The 20,752-nt window shown below is 44.8% G+C and overlaps 1 protein-coding gene across 12 annotated transcripts in view; it reads left to right on the plus strand.

Moving 5' to 3' along the window:
• The first annotated feature begins 3,410 nt into the window (after positions 1–3,410).
• The window catches only part of LOC131887102 (muscle calcium channel subunit alpha-1-like), a 37,134-nt gene continuing 19,792 nt past the window's right edge, over positions 3,411–20,752 (plus strand). For 7 of the 12 annotated variants that reach the window (XM_059235616.1, XM_059235618.1, XM_059235617.1 and 4 more), the window contains exons 1-10: positions 10,293–10,871; positions 12,585–12,724; positions 12,848–12,954; positions 14,233–14,385; positions 14,917–15,110; positions 15,320–15,423; positions 17,723–18,030; positions 19,121–19,446; positions 19,672–19,823; positions 20,470–20,671. In XM_059235616.1, the coding sequence (XP_059091599.1) occupies positions 10,332–10,871; positions 12,585–12,724; positions 12,848–12,954; positions 14,233–14,385; positions 14,917–15,110; positions 15,320–15,423; positions 17,723–18,030; positions 19,121–19,446; positions 19,672–19,823; positions 20,470–20,671 (2,226 nt within the window). In that variant the 5' untranslated portion in view covers positions 10,293–10,331. Of the gene's footprint in view, positions 4,514–10,292; positions 10,872–12,584; positions 12,725–12,847; positions 12,955–14,232; positions 14,386–14,916; positions 15,111–15,319; positions 15,424–16,132; positions 16,237–16,735; positions 16,999–17,722; positions 18,031–19,120; positions 19,447–19,671; positions 19,824–20,469; positions 20,672–20,752 lie in introns of those variants that run through there. The other 5 variants (XM_059235615.1, XM_059235614.1, XM_059235624.1 and 2 more) reach the window with 5 other exon arrangements.

A 20,752-nucleotide genomic window follows, 5' to 3' on the forward strand; every position in this document is an offset into this window, starting at 1 on the left:
GTCCCACCATTTTTGTTGGAACCCCATGAAAAGGGGCAAGTTACGGTAGTTGCCAGAGCCAGAGTTAGCGACCTCGAAAAAATATTCCTTTTGAGCCTTGAACCTGATCTCATTGCGATTTTGCCACGTCTTCTTCTTCTTCTTCCAGGTGAGCATCATTAGTTCATTAGTTTGGTTGCCAAACAAAAGAGGTTATTATAAATCCATAATGAAGGCTCCTTGCCTTGATTCTCTGGCAGAGCGATGAAAAGCAACGACGACCTTACGTAAGAAAGAATACTGCGGCGGCAAGCTGGTTTTTTTTGTGGCTACACTTTTACTGTATCTCATTTCGCGTTGGTAGTTTGGACAACATCCGATCCACCTTTTTTTCTTTCCTTCGTTGGTCATCTTGAGCCGGCCATCTATCAAATTGTGTGGTGGCCAGCGGATCAGATATATTTGTTTTCATTCCTGTCAGATTGCTGAATGGCCGATCTTGGTTGACTTAAAGATTTGTTGCTTTGTAGAAGAGACTGACTGTGTGCACCTTAACGGGACGAAGGACAAGGCCTTCCAAATGCGATGATCTTTTTCGCGTTTCAAAATAGCCCGTAGAAGCATTTTGGTCAGGTCCGATCAGATTGGAACGCTTTGACGAGCAGTCCTCATACTTTTGCCATATGCCTCGTGCTAGCAGTTTTGTTCGTCGTATAACTAGAAATTGGTAGCTGTGCTAGAAGCCCGGGTACAATACGATCATCAAAGTTTGATGCCTTGTTTTGGCAGATCCCGCCCAGTTGGCAACTTGTCGTGATTCCAAGTCAATAGAAGGACGACCTTCGGGCCAAGTTCGGACTTGCGAGAAAGAAACACATTCCATTCACAATCGAGCTTGGTCTCATCAAGAAAAAATGGCCAAGAATCAAAGGCTTAGCTCCATAGGAGAAGGAAGGATGACTTCGTCTTCCATTTGAGAAACCAATTTAACATTCAAGCTCTCTGTTTCAACTAGCAACGAGATAAGCTTACTTGTTCAGTGATTCTGAAGGAAGATAATCGTCCTACATGTACGTGGGGCATATCCCTTGTGTGCTCGAGCTTTTATTTATTCTTGTACTGCCATAACAAGACGTTTGGCTGCAATGGAGAATAGCCTGCAATCACATGGTTAGCTGGACATGAGAGGCCAAACGTGATAAGAAAGAGAAGCTCCCCGGGGACTCTTCTGTCACTTCTGGTCGGATTCGTTCAAGATCATCGTCTCGAACGATGACAACGACCTCGTGAAGAGCCGAGGATGTACATGCCATGATAGAACTTTGCATTTTCTTCCTCAAAGGCATGATGTGCTGAAAGAGCAGCCATTGCCATGATTCTGGTTGGCTCGTTTCATTCCCAGGGATTCGATATTTCGTAGTTCGGGCTCACAGTTGAAGATATCGACAAAGCTCGACTAGGTACATCTGACTAGGACGACAAATCATGTAATTTGCAAGCTGTGGAATGATTGGGCGCAATGTGCCTCGTTTGTCATGTCCTCACAGTCTCCAAAATGCAACATCCTCGAAAAGGAAGAGCGGAAAACATGCCAATAGTGCCACCCGCCCACCTCCCCCTCCGCTCAAAAAACCACTACCAATGGTATGCTCATGCTTCAGTCGGTCTACCTCTAGTGTACATGCATGGAATCCATATTTCACGATGCACTTTTGCCCTGCGTTGCATTATGATTTTGAGTCATTTCCCAAGCCATCAAAAAACTTGCTTTATTTTCGTTCTCGTCTTGGGTGCCATTGTGCAGATGAGTGATACGAGTTTGTTCAACCGCCGTTCCCTGTAGTCGTGCTTAAAAGCTTATAGGTTTTTGTCAACTAGAGGAAAGTAATTGCGAACTGAGTTTGTTTTCACAAAAACTCTGTCTCATTTGACGCCTTAATTGACTCACCAAGGGCCGACATTTGAGCTCGAGGTCCTTTTTCATGGGGTTTCTTTGTGAAGCGCAAAGGTTCGATTGCAGGGTCTATTCAAGGGAATAGAAAGAGAGCCAGCTGTTCCGTAATTACCGTTTTCAACAGGTCCAAGTCAGTCATGTTTGGCCAAGACAACGGCTGGGCGAGCACCCCCACAGCCATTGGGGCTCAGCTTGCTCGTCGAGTTTGTCAATTGGCCCTCTGTGGAATTTCAGGTAACCTTTATTGAGGTACACCCTAGAGTTGTTGTTGAAGTAGTGCTACTACTTCTAGCCGTATCAGTTGTGCTGGGTAGCTAGTGAAGTGGGATTAGTCGTTGTCCTCTCCTTCTGTCAAGTCTTTCCTGTTCATCTTTTCAAAAAGGAGTTGCTCGGTATTCTCTTGCCATTTGCGGCTTGCCCACATGCACAAGCTTTCCCAGTGATTGCCAGTGTTCCGTGTTCCACCTCTCTCTCTTTCTCCATGGAGTGTCACTTCGTGGTGCTCTTCTTTCTATTGCGTCCTTCAAGGAAAGGATACCAAGCTCTCGTCCTCGACGAGGTGGTCGTAAAGAAGTAGGACTAGAGGTAGGAGAAGTAATAGGAATATCAGGGGTTGTAGTAGTACTACTACCACTACTACTGCTACTACTAGTACTAGTACTACTGTATTACTACTCAGAAAGAAGCTCATTCAAGAAGATTGTTCATGCTCGCTCATCAGGCCGACAAGTCGAAACGGCGAGGTGGTGGTAAAAGTTAAAGTAGTAGTAGTAGTAGTAGTGGTAGTAGTAGAAGTAGTAGTACTAGTAGTAGTAGTACTAGTAGTAGTAGTACTAGTAGTAGTAGTAGTTGTAGTAGTTGTAGTAGTTGTAGAAGGAGTACTAGTAGTAGTAGCAATAGTAGGAGTACTACTACTACTACTACTACTAGTGTGGGCACTAGTTGTGCCGCCTGGCTTGTTGTTCCCGTCCGCGAGTTTCTTAACCGCTTCCCCTCTACTCCTCTTGTTCCAAGGGAAACGTGGAACAACAACGGTGAAGGTATAGCTCATGGGGAGAATTTGCCAAGATACTGCTGGTCCTCCTCGTTGTGATCATTCGAGCGAGCACCCGGTATCCCTTGTCCACGGCGGCCTCCGAGCGCCGAAGTCCAGATCCTTCCTCCATCCAAGTGGATGGAGTACACTTACAAGGCAAAGGCCAGAGTTTGTACTTCTGAGCGTAGCGAGGATGACAGTAAAAGAGGAGGACGGACGTGGAGGCCTGGCTTACCCAGTTTCAAGGCACGACAGAAGGCCACAAAAGGAGTCGAGAGTGTTTCACACCACCGTCCTTTTTAGGCCTGGAGAAAGGAAAGGCCGCTCGCTCAGCGAGATCTCTGGACCTTTGGTGTTGAGATGTCTTGGAAGAAACTGAGGCCACAAGAACGCACCAGCCGAGTGTGGCCCGTTCAGCCTGTGAACTGCTGTATCCTCTGAGTGGTGTGTTGTGTCCTCTCTGTGTTCCACAGCCTTCTCCTTGCGGTGGATGATTCTGACACACACGTGCTTATTCTCCCTGTGTGTCTCGCTCCCTCTCGTCTTTCCCGCTCTATCTTACTCTCTCGGTTCTTTCCCCACTCTAAACAGAGTCGTCGGCAATGATATCAGCGCCTGAAAGACATCAAGGAACAACTGTAGTTCAAGAGGACAGAGTCAGCACCGATCATCGTGGATGAGCAGCCGTTGCAGAAACAATTGCCAGACGTCAGGCACATCACTTCCATAGACTCGGGGTTTGCCATTGATGGTGAGATTCCCCTTCATAAATCCATCCAGTAGGGCAATGTGTGCAAATCCTAGTGCGGTGTCATTTCGTGGAATTCTTTGTTCATTTCATTTTGGTCACGCCGACTAGTCATTCTAAAGGAGCCGGCGTCTCGCTAGCACTGTGCTACTTTCCAATCGATCGTCTAATTAGTCAGTGATCAAGTGTCCACGGAACAATGGGATGCTCCAGAAGATCCTGTCCCTCTTCCAGGGTGAGCGACTGACCCTTCCAAGAAGGGGACCCAGCCACCTGTGCCGTTCTAGTGACTTACTGACTGACTGACTGACTGACTGGTGACACGCATCCCTTCAACGGACCAACAAAAGAAAAGGTTCTTGAGACCCTATTGTGTGTATGTGCCCCTCTCCTCGAGTTTTTTTGTTCCACGCCAAACTCAGTAGTAATATGTGTATGACCGTTGTAAAAGAAGTATGTCCTCCACCTGTGAGATTCTTCCTCTTCGACCACATCTGTGAATTTGGCTCCAAAAATTAGAACATCCCGTTACCCTCATCTAGAATTCCTTCATGAGTGAGACAGATCCTCATTGTGCTCCAATGTGAGTGTGTCCGAAGTCACGGTTTGTCTTGTGCTTCTAGTGATAGTGGTTAAGCAGGCCTTTTGTGAACCATGCAGAGGGAACCCTGTCCACTCGAGGTCCCTCTGGAACGAAGAAGTGTAGGCAAAGAAGAACCAATTAGTGCTTTAAAGTCAGCATCGAGCTAGCACCGCCAAGATCTCTGGCCATCACTCCAAGAGAAACGAATGGACGGTATGACAAGTTCCAATCATTAGAAACTCAGATTTCCAAATCCAAATACTCATATACTAGAATCAACCTGTGGGGAAGACAAAAAAAGTCCGAGCCGTTATTGTTTTACTTGCATTTTTCCCTTGACTTTTACTCTGCTTTTACCTACCCCACGTACTGCAACAACTAGGGCCACTTCAATGACTAAGAGTGTCCTCATTACAGTTCTTGTGGGCAAATCATGCTAGGCATTCCAAGCAAAGTTTCTCTTTCTCCCTCTCTTTTCGTCTCCTTACCTCCACCTCTCCCTCGTACTCATTCTGTGAAAAACTCTCTTTCTTTCTGTCTTTCTTTCTCACTTACTCACTCCCCGCCTTGATCCATCTATCCATCCATCCATTCGTCCGTCCACCTTGTGGCATTACCTGCCGCATGCTTCGGCGATAGTCCCCTTACTCGTCAAGCCCGTGAATGAAGAAGAAGAAGCATCGTCCTCATCATCGTCGCCTCGGTCCCATGTTCCCATGTGCATTCGAAGGGTCCAAAAGGCAAATGGAACGAACGAAAGAAGGACGGCCGCCTCGTTTATTGCAGTCTTTTAGTTTGTTCATCGTGCTCCTTCTCTCGTCCTTCCTTCGCTTATGCCCATTCCCCTCTCAGTTGTTGCCCCACGCCGAGTTCAAAAGTGCCAAGTTTTTCTCCTCGTTGAACTCAGTTCCTGTTCGTCCCTAACGTACTTTTTGTATGGAGTTTCTCCTGCATGGAGCACACCTCTCACTTGGCTCACTCGGACGAATTACTGACTCCACCATCCACTGGCCGAGCTTGAGGCACTCCGGTGGAGTCTGTCCAGTGTCCAGCCGTACCTTCATCAACTTACAATTTCCCTGGCGGAAAGTGAGTTTTGATCGAGCAGATAGCCTCAAAGAGATGCAAAAGACGAGGAGGCAAGCAGGAAAACCCATTGATCAATGACGAACACCAGACTCGTCGTTGGTGATGTCGCCGTCCTCACCTTTGTCGGTGGTGTCCTCCTTCTCCTCGTTCTCGTTCAAGCATTGTCCTCATTGTGTGTATGTGTGCACATTGTTCCATCATGCTAAGCCATGGACGAGATGCACGTGGACTTTCATATACTGCCTCATTGGGTTTGGAACACTGCTTTTGCCGTAGATTTCGTATGTAAGTCTTTCCTTGATGAGTAATAGAGCTCGCAGGGCTTTGGTATGCATCAAGATGACAAAGGTGAAGATGAGACTGGCTTTTCGAAGAGGTGTTTCCTTAGAGCTTCATGCATCCATGGATCACCAATGACGTGAGTAATGCTCCGCTCCTGCCTGTGCAGTTGTTCCAGCAAACGAGTTTTTCATCAATCATCAGATCCTGGCATTTTCTTGATTTAAGGATGATTTATCCCAAGCGTGAGTGACAAATTGAGCTTTTTGCTCATCCTACCATCCTCTCTTTCCTTTTCAATTTTTATCCATTGCCAACGGACGGCTGCGATGAACCTTTAACTGATATTTCATGTTCCCAATGCGACGTTTGATCCCCGACTTTGGAACACCGACTCCTCTTAATTGCAGGCATATAGCTACTACTATTACGACGAAGGGCAAAAATAAATTGTTCTCCTGCCGGAACATATTCAAGCGAGAGGAAATGAGCTTGTCTTTTGACTCTTGCTCCCTGCTTTCTTGTCCAGATTGGAGTGAGACGTCCCCTCGGACGGCTCATGCCTCTACAGAAGCCGTTGAATGTCTCATATGAGAAGGTCTTGGTTAGAAAATCGATTAATGACATTCAAATTAACATGCGTAGGAGGAGGGAATTCGTCAGAGAAATAGATACGACTTCGAGGGAACGATCCGGCATATTTGGCACTAATGCCATTCTCCGTGGTGACGAGGTGAGTCAGGTTTCATTATGTCACCATTGAAATGCTCAGAGGGCCGCTATCCCTTTCTCGAAGGATTTCCAACCAAATCCCCTAGACTAGGATCCAACAAATCTACTGCAGTGCCACAGCCTGCCCAATGCCCATGTGCTCTCCTCTTTGCTTGCTTGCTTGCTTGCTTACTTGCCTGCTTGCTTCACTATTATGTACAACGCATTCTGGGCTCCGAGATAGTCCTTCACGTGCTTTTTTCCGGGAAGACTCGACCAACCATGTTGAACCATGTTGGATGTGGTTTGATATTAACCAAATTGGCTAAATTGGTCCTATCGAAAAAAGTTCTTGTTCTGGGATAAGCCTAATTACCTCAATCTGAAATTTTCTTTGGCCTTGAGGGATCTTACATTCTGACTGTCATGTAATGCTGGAGGAAATCATTCACTTTACAACCTGAAATAGGATTTTTCCCTTCGTTGTATTGTAAACGGAGACATAATAGCCTATTACCGCCCTCACCAAAATTTGAAATAATCCTCTAAAGTGATTCAGATTTCAAATCACTGAGTGCCAACATCACATTGAAATCAAACTTTAAATCATCGTTCAACAAACAGGCATTTGATTAATTTAGACTTCACTAATGCTTTTGAGAAATATCAGAGAGAGAGAGAGAGGCCTTGTAACATTTACATGGCAAAAAAACTTGTAATAAAGAGATCCTGGAAACTTTTTTTCCTTTATCCGGTGGCCTTTTAGCGAGTTGGTCCAAGTTGTCGAGACACGTCATTTTGAATCCTATGCCAGATGTGTTCACAAACGAGACGTTGGTACTTAATAAAACGTTGTGGTGATATCGCTGCAATCTTATCTGTGTGTCGTGTGTTGATATGGTTCCGGTGTTTGAGTATTCCTTAGATGGTTCAAAATGCCTGGTAGAGCTGAAAGCATGAGAGTAAAATGTAGCGAGGGCCTTCTTCCAAATTTGGGTCGTCAGCAAGCTTACAGCCTCAGGTTTCCCTGAAGCCTAAAATGATAAGGGGAAAAGAGGGAGAGAGAGAAAGAAAGAGAGAGGGGGAGAGAGAGAGAGGAAGACCAAGCATCAAAAGAGAATGAATTGCCTTCTTGTCTTAACACGATAGTGTTTCAACTTGAAACGTGGCCTTTCTTCTTTCCATGCGTATACATGTAGATTCCTATTCTAATGTGCTCATTTGACCTTGCTAAAGTTGTTCCATTGAGACAGTCACGTGCATCAGACAGATTCCGTGTGTTTCCCCCGATCGGCTGATGGATTTGCTTGTTCGACTATGAATGTTCTTCGTCTCAGACGGGTATATATATACAAAGGATAACGTTAAAACCTTCACTCATTGGAACGGGGCTAAATGTCTGCTTGCCATCGTGTATTGAATGTATCGCTCCTTTCATACTAGGCCATGCCAAGCGAGCTGTTTTTGTTCCCCGGGAAACGCCATGGAATCCTGAAGGTCACTGCCCGAGAGTAGAGTGATGCTAATGGGACTCTAGTTGTGCCATTACTTACATTACATACAGACGACGAGCATACGAACGAACGCAGTAACACAAGCATTATCAGTAATGCATCGCTGTCCACTACCGTGTATAAAATAGATCCAGGCAAGAAATCTAGATCTTGAGTGTACCGATCTGAAGTTGGTTCCGTTGGAAAGTAGCCAGAGCCATCGTGGTTGTGATCGCATTTGCCCTCCATCATAAATCTTCATTTCCCTCATTTTTTCCACATTACTGGCCTTTTTTGTTTCTATTCCCTCTGAGGCTGTTGTTCCAACGGCGTTGGTCATCTCTAGGGAGCTCGCGGATATTTCGCTCTTTTTTGCCATAACTGAAACAATGAATTTCCCGAGACACTGCCCAAAAAGTGCGGTCTCATTTCGCTCGCACCTCGAAACCTTGTTCACTTGAAAATAATTAGAGACTTTCAAGGACGTCGCAAAGGACGATTATAGGATTAGGTTCTAGTGTGGAAGAAATGATCCAAAGCAACCCCATTTCAGTTAGGCAAGAAAAACAATTCCTTTGCCCCCCTTTCTCATATAGCAAGGACGATGCTCAATTCTCATGTGCCTCGAAGTCTGTTGTACTCTTGGACTCATTTGTTCATTGTAGAGGAGAGCTATCCAAATCTGATCCCGTTCGTTCTCCTAATTCGCTTTTCAACTAGGGACACCGATTTAAAGTGAGCACAATCCTGCCCACGGAGGATGCGAGTGAGAAAGAAAGAAAGAGCTACCCACCTACACGCACCCGAGAAAAAAGTTTGTCTAACTTTTGAAGAAGAAGAAGATAATGCACTTTTTGCGAATGGGCACAACTTTCCTCTTCTCCTCAAAAGTCCAGGAATTACGTATTGAGCCAGCCTTCTTGCTAGAACGCACCATAGGTCCAAATGGAGAGATTTTGCTTGAACCACTCTTTTTCTTGCACTCACATTATTCTTTTTTCGCATAGCCAAATTTGCCAAATCCAACAAAAGTATGAATCATGGAGGAGTGACAAATTGCATTCTCAAGTCCATTCTCTAGAGCGATTGTACTGTATGCTTGCAAATCCGGGAGAGAAAGGCGTGACTCGTCTGAGTGGCTGAACTACTTTACAATTTGAGTCGCGAGTCACTTTCTACCCAAGTGAATGAGTGAGAGAAAGTCAGAAATGCTCCGACAGTTTGGTCCGTCCGCGCTCCAAGCCCTGTGCATTATTGGCTCGAATCTCTCGGACCTGACATTCCTTTGGCATTTCTGGCACGGCATTGATGTGTGCCATCATCATCCTAAACGCATGTTCATTCCCTGACCAACGGGTCATCGCGTTCTTTGACCGAGCTTAAGCATATGCATAACTTTGTCTTTGGAGGTGCCACAAGATGTCGTTGATTGTGGCCTAGTCTTTGGGGACGACCTTTGGCTGCTCACGGAACGACTTGACCCTCTGGTTGTTACTGTGTCAATGCACAAACCCGTTGTAGATGTAACCGGACTGAGAAAGATGTCCGGTTGACAGGCCTCGTTTTCCCTTGAAAGGCCACAATCAACATGAATGGCTATTGTGGGTTCATTCACTCACTTGCAAGGCGAGGATTCTAGGCCATTTTGACGGTCCTCATGCTTGTCAAAGAAACACAATGGCCTTTTTCTTGGACCTTGTTCAGTAGTCCCAGTTAGTGTCTTCGTCTACATTGGCCTTTGCTTGATCTTAAAGTCTACATTACATTCTTTACGAACAAAACATCGAGCCTCGATTGGATTGGAGGTATGTACAACTGGGTCCGAAATGAAGAAAGAAGAGCTTGTTGATACCTCCTCCCCCTCCCTGTTTCTCTCTTCAAAGCTATTAATTTGCCTAATACCCTTGTCAGTGCCTATTACTTGATGACCATTCCGCTCCTCTAATGCATTGCTTGCTCGGTGTTTGAGCACTTTGGGATCAAGGGCTGTTTATACACAGGGAAGGAGAAGTCAATTTATCATTTATGCTGGGAAGATGTTGACATTTATAGAGTTTCTACGTTCAAGGCCCTGTCAAGCCAGTTCCACTCGAGTGTTCAACTGCCTATCCAAGATACAGCACAGTCTTATTTGTGGCCTTACCACAAATGGTACTATGTATACCATATACCATCCACCAGTGGGCGAGATATTGTCGTCGTAGTGTGGTGGTGCTTGCAGATGAAGGCAGGATCATGATTTATTTTTCCATCTTGGAACAGCCAGCTCTCGGGCTCACCAAGGGGAGCCTCGAGAAAGGACCGAATATTATCTCGGCTTAAATGTGCTATTCATATTGAATACGGCTCGAAGTGCTCGTTCACAAACCATCGTCCAATTTCAACCATTATATTACTACACACAGAACTTAACTTCATTGGCTTTTTATTAGATACGGAACCAGAGTAGATCATAGCGCATGATTCATTTCTCCATTTTTGACTTGCGTTTGTTTCTAGGTGAGCTTACCTTCTCTGGCCCAGGGGCATCTCGAGGTGGGGTCGGAGGTCCCCATCAAGCAAGACCCTCGAACAGCCATGGTCCTGGTCGTGGACCTGGTGGGACTAGTGGTAACGGTGGAGGAATCATGATCGACACAATGCCCACTCCAGGCGGAGAGTCTTCCAACTGGCAGGGCCAGCCTGGTGATCCCGGAGGAGGAGGTGGTGCCGAAGGAGGCGAGGCCGCCGGTGAGGAGGTCATGGAGGACGAGAAACCCACCACCGTTGCCGAAAAGAAGCCTGCCAGACGGATAGGAGCCAAGCCCCCACCTGACCGGGCCCCCCGCTCAATCTACTGCTTCAGTGTGAAGAACAAGTTCAGGAAGAAATGTATTGAATTCGTGGAGTGGAAACCCTTCGAGTTTCTGATTCTGGTCACAATTCTCGGCAATTGTGTCGCCCTGGCTGTGTATACTCCTTTTCCAGCAGAAGATACCAACGAAACGAATCTCGTGCTGGTAAGATGAAGACCCACAAACAACTATCCATGAGAGGCTTGAGAGCACTTGGCTAGATCAACAACTCCCGCTCTTGAGACAAATCGAACGTATATGACCTCAGCAATCATGGACCCAGTTATGACCCCATATTTATCATTAGCTCTCGCTCCAACATTATTAGTCTTTTCTTCTTCATCCATGTTCCATTAGCTTTTGATCCCATTTGGAGTGTCAGCGTAGATTTGTTTGTAAATGTTCCGAACGATACAGCGAGAAACACGACAGCCCCTCTCGTCGGTTCCATTATCTTCTAGGCTTTCAGTAATATCGAAGAGCTCTTAGTGCTAGATCAAAAAAGCTGTCCAACTGTTCCAATCAAAACTGATCCGTTGACCGGTTGGCAAATTTGAAACCTTACAAGTCCCATAAGCGATCCGTAAATGCAACAAGAGAATTGTTTTTCCGAAAATAGCCAACCTCGTCGAACCTTTTCTTGGTTGGTTGTCTCGAAGTTGTTAAGTGTGCTATAAGTGCCCTCCTCTCGAGATTTTCAAGACGGACAGAAAGGTCACAACTATTCAAGGAAAGAGAAACCCTCACTCGTTGCTTCTCGTTCCGAAACGAGCAAATGTATTGAACTAGCGAACTAACATGCCTGCTGAAATTGGCCGCATTTTCGACTTGGGACACACTCGAGACATAATGGCGGAAAAAAAAACCAAGCGAGCCAGAGGTCATTTTTGCCACAAGTTCCTTTCCAAAGCTTCCCCAACGCCAATGGTATGCCTCTTTATAGAACAGAAGCTAGAAACTAGAAGCCTAGTAAACCTAGGACCAAGGAGAGAGCGAGCGAGCTCGTTCAATAAGAGGAGATGAAGGAGCCATTGTTTCATTGTGAAATGTCAGAAATGGGGTAGCTTTCATGGTCGGAAGCCTCTTTTTGGTGTAATAGTGTAATTGCTGCTTTCTCTCGTAAGCTTCCTCATTCTCTGAGTTCGTGTAACACGCACGCACATAGCGGGCCATACTATATGAGTGGTCAGAGTGGAGCGAAAGTACTTGGGATTACTTTCTGGAGACCTTGGGACTGGAAGTTTTTCAAATCTCTTTCAAAACTTTCGTCCTCAATTGTCAAAGTCGTCGGGCCATGTTCTCAAGATGAAAAGGCTGGCCTTTAGTACATGGATGGAATAGTTTCAATCTTGTTTCAATCTCACATGGTTTTTTTGTAGTGAGGCATGGTTTCAGAGTACAAAACACCTTGTTTTTTCACCCAATTGTTCATAGAGTGACTAATCCATGTTATAGTAATCTCCTCTTAGTGATTTCCATACCATTATGCTGCGTAATGTAGAAAAAGATGGGATCCTTCTCGTATTTCGAGGTTCAGATAGACTTTAATTACTTACCTACGTACATGTTGTACGTATTCTGCGGCAATGAACAGGCAAAATGAAAGTTTTGGTTTAATGAGTTCTATCATCGAACGTCCTCTTGCAAATCGTTTGAAATCCCCTCTCAACATCGAAATTCAAATTGCAGGGTAATGAGATTTCGCAATGAACTTCTTTAGAATTTCTTCTACAAACAAGCTATTGATTTCCTCAACTGGCGTTTGAGTTCTTTTGCAATCAATGGATGAAATCCCCCCATTTGCCTCAAATGTGTGTCATTCCATTGAAGGAGAAAATCTGAGTTTAATCTCTTGTTTCCCCTTTCGTCGCATTTCAGGAAAAGATAGAATATATTTTCCTAGTAATTTTCACGGGCGAGTGTGTGATGAAGATCATCGCCTACGGGTTTTGGCAGCATCCAACGGCTTATCTAAGAAGTGCGTGGAACTTGTTGGATTTCACCATCGTCATGATTGGGTAAGTCGATTCAAATCTGAGCTTTGATACATGGATCTTTCATTCGTGTATGCCCAAACGAAATCATGAAATCGTGAAATAAAATTCCTCTCATTTGGATTTTCTTCTCTTCCATCATCACAGCGTTATCAGTACCATATTGTCTACCTTGAAAATCGAGGGCTTTGATGTGAAAGCCCTGCGAGCCTTCAGAGTTCTTAGACCACTCAGGTTGGTCTCAGGGGTGCCAAGTGAGTATTTACCAGTCCATTTGAACTTAGATGGGAGGGGGGAGAGGAGGTCATGGAGAGATAGGGGTTCACTGGAACCCACCACGCTCAATTAAAGTCGAAGAGAAAAAAGAGACTCCATCTAGATTCTTTGGGGCTTCTCGAAGGAGGAAACTGAAACTTGTTCGTATTTACAAAAACTAAACATGGCAATCCTGTTTGAAGGACTTATTTCTGAGAAAGCTGATCGCACAAATTTCGAGCCTTATTTGCTAACCTTTCCAATGGACAAAAAGTACCACTTTATTCGTTTTATGTTTCATTTTTAATTTGAAAATGACTTGAGAAATACATTTCGCACGTACTTCAGGCAAGCCTTGAGCCAAACTTTCCTTCAAGTTATGCAAAACTATCCAAAGGGCTGTCAAGTTACTAAACGTTTAATGCACCATTTTGGCGTTTAGATTTTAGTTGCTTTTCCCTCAAGGACATTGAAGCATTACTTTTATAAAAAGTCGACATTGCCATAAGCTTAAAACAAATAAAAAACATATTTTTCCTCATGAAAAAGTTTCAAGTAAAATGTGCGATACTGTGATGCCTTAATTCTTGTAGCCAACGCTTTATCGAAATGCTTATAAGCTCAATTGAAACGACAACCATACTAAATGAGTGTCTCAGACTTAACTTCCATCCATGCCCTTTATTTTCGAAAGTACATATTGATTGTTGTCATCTTCATGTCGAGCTTTGAGCATCTAAAAGTGCTTCAAGTTATTAAAGTGAGCTAGGAATTGAGAAATGTGGAGGTATATATTAATACACAGGCATCTAGAATTTTGCAAGGTGCTTGGGTTTTTCGGCAAGATTTGTTTGAACGGCTTTGCCTTCTATATCGATCCGGATTGCTCGGAACAATCTGCTTTTGAAAAGTCAAACCTAACCAAGCAGCATTTGTATGATTTTGTCCAAGGCAAAGCCGTGATTTATTCGCGTGCTGATTGATCTCACACGGTGATGGAAATGATTCACAAATTTTGAAGCCTCCTCTCGGAATGAGAACAATTGGTTGAAAGTTCATTTTTATTTTTTGTTCTTTGCCAATTTTTTGGTTTCAACAACACTTTTCGCACCAATGACGATTGTGTGTGTGACAAAGATAAGCCACTTTGGTGGTCGGATCGATGAAAGTGGTGGTGAACAACAACAGCAACAACTCCGTTTTTGGAATGGTTTTTTGCTCGATCTCCCTCTATTATCTTTCTTTTTTTCTTTTTCTCTTCCATTTTTTGCCTCTAGGTTTACAGGTTGTGCTAAACGCCATTCTAATGGCCATGATCCCTCTACTCCACATTGCTCTGCTCGTGATGTTTGTGATGATAATCTATGCTATTATTGGTTTGGAGCTCTTCTCCGGTTTGCTGCACAAGACATGCTTCCATAACTTGACCGGTACGTTCCTTCCTCTATTCTAGGTTTGCAGGTTGTAATGAATAGTATCCTTATGGCAATGGTACCTCTGATGCACATTGCCTTCCTCGTCCTATTTGTATTGATAATCTTTGCCATAATTGGCATGGAACTGTTCTCCGGACTGTTTCATAAGACGTGCTTTAACAACGCCACCGGTGAGTGTGCCCCAACGGGCCATTGCGTTTAGGCACGCCTAAGCACGCCCTCACATCCAACCAACCAATCGTCTCGTTGGACGACTTTCTGTTAGAAAAGGACAGCTAATAAATAGCACAATAACAAACGTCGTGTGGCGCCAGATTTGATAAATGAAGGCACCAGCTAATGATTTCATTTGTCTCCAAACCTTACATCTGACATCGAACAATCAAGAATGATGTAACTCTTGGCTATATATTTTTATATTTTTCAACTTTGTGAACAACGTGGTGTGTCATATTTTCCACCATTTTAACTTGACGAGGTTGCATTGTAAGGGTTCCTCTAACCTGCAAGTGTATATTTCAATAGGAGCGATGGTAGAGGAAGACGATCCCACCTTGTGTGGAGGTAACTATCAATGTGATGAAGAGGCAGGCCACGTCTGTCGTGAATACTGGGAAGGCCCAAACTTTGGGATTACGAATTTCGACAACTTTGGCCTCTCCATGCTCACCGTCTTCCAATGCGTCACCCTTGAAGGTTGGACGGATGTCTTGTACTGGGTAAGTTAGATGAGAGCCTGCAATCCCACTCATCAAATTATCATTACCCATGATCATTGGACCAGAACCTCGTGGGTCGTCCCTTCATAGCTCCTAGGGTCATATTTTCATGCTTGACCTTTGAGTGTGGACTTTGGTTGTTCGTGTGGTTTTTTTTGAGTTTCCCTTTATCTTACGTTTGGGGTGTGCCATTTTTTCTTTCATTTAAGGTGAATGATGCCGCGGGCAATTCCTGGCCCTGGATTTATTTTGTCAGTTTAGTTTTGATTGGTGCTTTCTTCATCATGAATCTCATCCTGGGTACACTCTGCGGGTAAGTCGAGCTGGGAAAGACGCTACAGCTACTTTCTCTCACATATTGGTATTTGGTTTGGGTGGAGATTGTCCAATGTACATGCCTTCTGTCTTTCTCTTTCTTTCGTCTTTCATTAATCCTGGTTTGGTTGCTGCTAAAGCTAACACCAACATCTAGGTGGAAGTGAGAAAATATGACCTTTTAATTGACAGTTTGGGTAGGAATGAGCTCGTTTCCAACGCGAGTTCTGGTCCAGTCAGGATAAGAGGATGATGTTTCGCTCTCTCCTCTTCCTCCTGTTTTTTCCTCCTCCTCCTCCTCCTCCTCCTCCTCCTCCTCCTTCCTTCTTTCCTTCCTTCCCATGATGTTCCTCTTGCTTCTCTTCCTTTCATCCTTCTCTTCCAACCACATTCGCCAGATTGAGTTGGGTTATACTGTGCATGCACGCCATGGACTCGTTCAGGAAGAGTAAAGGTCGTTTACAGAAGACCTTTGCGAGCTAGGCCTTTGCCACTGTTCGGTTTGGTGTGCACAAGTGCAGATAAGACATTCTCTCTGTGCGTACGTGAACAAGGTTCCTCTAGTCTGGTCAGGTCTTCAGGTCTTGCGGTTGGATGGGAGTCAGGAATGAGGAGTGAGGGAAAAGTCTTCTACTCCTTCCCCCGCCTTGTCTGTCTGTATTTGGTGCTTGCTCTAGCTCTTCTTTTCTCCCCATTCTCTTTCACAGGTCCAAGATGCCATGGGAAACTCATGGCAATTCGTATACTTCGTGTCAATGGTAGTTCTGGGGGCTTTCTTTGTCATGAACCTAATTCTTGGTGTTCTCAGTGGGTGAGTTTGAAGGGTCCTTTGGCTCCTTATCTATTAACAGCACTACATACACTACTACTGGTACTACTACTACTTCGACTACTACCACTACTGCTTCGACTACTATAACTGCAGCAGCAACAGCAACAACAACAACAACAACAACAACAATAGCAAGAGTAGTAGCAGCAACAGTAGCCCTCACTTGCATCCAAGCCAGGCTTTCTCTTGTTACCTCTTTTGGGATTCTCTATCCCGCTCTTGCTCTTATCTTCTGGGAGGGCCTTAGCGTACGGACAATAACACTATTGGTCAATCTAGTCCCTTGGGACTACTGTCTTCAAGTTATATACGTCGTAGACTGAATGGACTAATACGGACGAGCAATTATGCTGTGAAGGAAAGAGAGACCTGGTGGCTTCATTTCCCCTCAATGACCTCGAGCCTTCTTTATCCACCATATATCTTAGAAAAACATCCAGTTCTGACATTTGCATAAACGTATTTCCGCATTATACAGAGAATTTTCCAAGGAGAGAGAGAAGGCCCAGTCACGTGGTGACTTCCAAAAGCAGCGCAGGAAGATCCAAATGGAGGAGGACCTTGAGGGTTACCTTGATTGGATAATTCAGGCTGAAGATTTGCCTCCTACCACAACAGACTTCCCAAGGGAAATGCCCGGGGGTCCAAGTCTGAATGTTAATGTAGGCAAAGCCAAAGGGGACCCTGTGGTCATGGGTCTGCTTAAGAGTACCATGTTCCCATTGCAACAAGTCTTGGAAGGTAAATTATTGACCCAAACCAGCGAGAACAGCAAGCTTATGATTGCGTGTGTGCCAGGAAGCATATTTCCTCCTCGCTTTGACTGGCTTTTTATCGACCATGCTCTTCGATGGCTGGATTTGAGCTTGTTGGGACTGAATCTTTGAGGCTTCAAATCATGACTTGAGATTGCTTCAATTTGACGGTCTTTTTTTGACCTTCGAAGTGCTGAGAGTGAAAACACTAACACAACCAACCACGATTTCGTCCAATGTGATGCCACTAAAACTCCTTTTAAAAGCCTGGCAAGGCCATTTCTAGTTGCTCTTTGTGCAAAGGAAAGGATTGATTTGATCTAATTTTGAAGTGGATTGCCATCTCTCACTTTCCTGCCGTTTTCACCTTGGCTTGATCATCAACCTTTAAGATGGCCGCCCACGTGTACAAACACTTTCTTTTTTTGCTGCCAATTTCAAGATGATGCTACACGAAGATCTCTCGACCTCTGGAAATTCTCTCTCTCTCTGTCTGTCTCTCTGTCTTTCTCTCCTAATGGAAGTCAAACAAGAGCTGAGCTCATATATCATCATCCTCAAACACCACAACTCGTACCAACCTGTTGTTTTATTGGCGTTCCTCTTTCTTTCTTTTTCTGCCTCTCTCTCATCTCTCACACGCTCACTCACACCCAACCATCTACCAACCGTCTACCAACCAACCAACCAACCCACATCCACCACTTCAGAGAATTCTCCAAGGAGCGAGAAAAAGCGAAATCTCGAGGAGACTTTCAAAAACACCGGGAGCGGCAGCAAATCGAAGAGGATCTCAGGGGCTACCTGGACTGGATCACCCAGGCCGAGGATCTCGAGGCCGAGCCCACCACAGATCGAACCCGAGGCCGTGGCGGGTCCATGGCCGAAGCTGGGTCCATCACAGACAACAACGGAGCAGGTGCGAATTCCTTGAATCTCGGTCCCGTAGCCAAGGCCACTCCGGTGGTCATGGAGCTGATCAAGAGTTCAATGATTCCTGTGCAGCAGGTCATGAGAGGTAGGCGGATCCCGCCCGAAAAGTAGTGTGCGAGAATGAGTAGTGCACAAACGGGAAGAAGCAATGCAGTCAAGTGTGTGCAAAATGTGCCGGTGGGCTAGTGCTGTGAGTGATATTGAACCTTTCAATCACACTCACCTCACTGCTGTACCACTCACACACATACGCACACACACACACACTTCTATCAGTACTGCACCTTTTGTGCATCCTCCCACCCTCCCCACTTTCAAACTTGCATACCGTCCTTCATCGTTAAATTGGTTGACTATTCAGCATCATCTTGAATTTTTGCACACGTTCCCTTTGCAACGCCATTATCCCCTTTTACAGCAGTTTCTGTGTGAAGCCCTTTTGCGTCATTAACAGCTTTCCCAACCGATTTCATTGTTCTAGACCTAGTTTCGTTTTTTGCTTGACCAATAACCATCACAGAGTTTGAATACTTTCCTTGTTCCTTAAATCCTGGAGTAATAATACTGAAGGAATGATAAATGCTTGCCATACTCGCCAAGTCGTTTTGACCTTTTGAATACTGTTTTTCAACTGGAATTGCTGATATATGTTCAAATTAGTTAACCTGTTTCTTACTTGGTGTTAGCCATACTTATGCCCTCTGGAGGCCTGATTGGAATTTCTGATTCAAGCAGACTCCTAGTTAAAAAGAGAGCTTTGGACATTAATTCAATGTTCTGAAAGAGCTAATACAAAGCATGTCCAAATGAGCAATATTTTGAAAGGTTTTTTTTTTATGAGTTCAATGTTTTAATCGAACCACCTCCTAGCTACTGTTCGCTTCATGTACAGTAATGGTAAGTTCTAATTGAGTCAAAACCAAATAACCTTGGGGTCAGTCTCTGACGGTCGAGTCAGTGCCTAAGTGTGCAATGTACATACCTTTGATGCAAAATCATCTTCACTCAGAGGCTTTCAATCTCAATCTGAACTGCTCTGACCCTTGGAGAGTTCTTGACACTCGCTCTCTTTCTAACGAGATCTCTGTCATTAAATTGGCAGCGTAGTAAAGGCCTTGATATTGGTCGGACATTTTTTAGCGTATAACTAACCGTGGCATTTCCCAAAATTTCAGTTACTGTTACAGCGAAGGTCACCAGCGAGTCGGAGGCTAAGAACAACGATGACGTCCTTATGGAGCCGGACACGTGGTGGGAGAAGAAGAAAAAGGCCGTGGAAAAGGCCAATCGTCGGGCACGTAGGGCCTGTCGCAAGGCTGTCAAATCCCAGGCCATGTTCTGGATCATCATAGTGCTTGTGTTCCTCAATACCTGTGTGCTGGCCACCGAACACTACCGACAACCCGTATGGTTGGACCACTTCCAAGAAGTGACCAATCTGTTCTTCGTCGTGCTCTTTACCCTGGAAATGTTCCTCAAAATGTACAGTCTTGGCTTTCAAGTGAGTGCAAGCAACCAACCAACCATTGGCCTCTTTTTTTGCTCCTGAACTTTGACACAATGAAATTGAAGGAAGCTCTTGTTATTTGTTGAAGGATCCAAACGACTTTTGGTTTCCAATTAAGGACACCAAGAGATGGTTGGTCAGCTTTCATTTATCCATTCGTGAACATAACTGATCCTCGCATAGCCATGCTCAAAGTCACCTCGCACTACTTTCTTCCAGGGTTATTTCGTGTCCCTCTTCAATCGGTTTGACTGCTTCGTTGTGGTTAGCAGTATTCTGGAACTGATCCTGACCAACAATGGAGTGATGCCTCCTCTGGGTTTGTCTGTATTGAGATGTGTTCGACTCCTCAGGACATTCAAAGTGACCCGGTAAGACTCCTTTCGTTTATGTACAATGCTCAGTAATGATGCAAAAAAAACGATTTACAACGTATTTGAAGTTAGGCATCGTAGACAAATTTCCAGCTCCGTTTTAGTCGAGTGTGAGGCGTTTTTGCCAAACCCATGGGTGAATCCAGTCCAAGTCGAATTCTCAGTCGTGGCAGAAACTCTCACATTAACTTTTCGACTTGCCATCCGTTTACTCTTACTTTGGCAAAGTTTTCTTCCTTTGGCCATAAATTGAGGGGAACCTTAGCTTAACTCCATTAGGACCTTGAACCACCACCAACCACGTCGAGGATGACGATGACGACGACGATGACGATCCAACTCTCTATGGTAGTGTTTGATCTACCCCAATTTTGGCAAAAAAATGCTCTCTCATGGTCCCCATTCACGGAGTTACGACTGTAGGCCATGTTCCATCGTTCAAAAGGGACGCTTCTGCCCATCAATGTCATCTTTTTATAAATTCTCAGAGCCGAGAAAGGCTCCGTTCGATCGAATTTCTCGTCGCTTATTTATTGCCAGTGTTTTATTTACTTCACTTTGCCTTTGTTTTGGTCGGTGTCCGAACTTCCCCGTCCTTTCCCAATCCATCCAAAACACCCCGTTAATGATGTGTGCTTTTCAGATACTGGGCCTCCATGGGCAACTTGGTCAAGTCCTTGGTCAATTCCATATCGTCCATTAACTCGCTGCTAGTTATTTTGTTCCTCTTCATTTTCATTTTCTCACTGTTGGGAATGCAAATTTTTGGCGGGAAGTTCACTGATGCCACCGAGTCGCGGAGTCACTTTGACTCGTTCCCCCAGTCTTGCTTGACAGTGTTCCAGGTAGAGATGATCCTTCATTTACCTTGTAAGGCGACGACCCAGGGCTCGAAGAGGTCCCTGACCACCACCATAGAGCTGGTG

Source organism: Tigriopus californicus, chromosome 9 (assembly GCF_007210705.1).
Source record: "Tigriopus californicus strain San Diego chromosome 9, Tcal_SD_v2.1, whole genome shotgun sequence".
In the NCBI taxonomy this organism is placed as follows: domain Eukaryota; kingdom Metazoa; phylum Arthropoda; class Copepoda; order Harpacticoida; family Harpacticidae; genus Tigriopus; species Tigriopus californicus.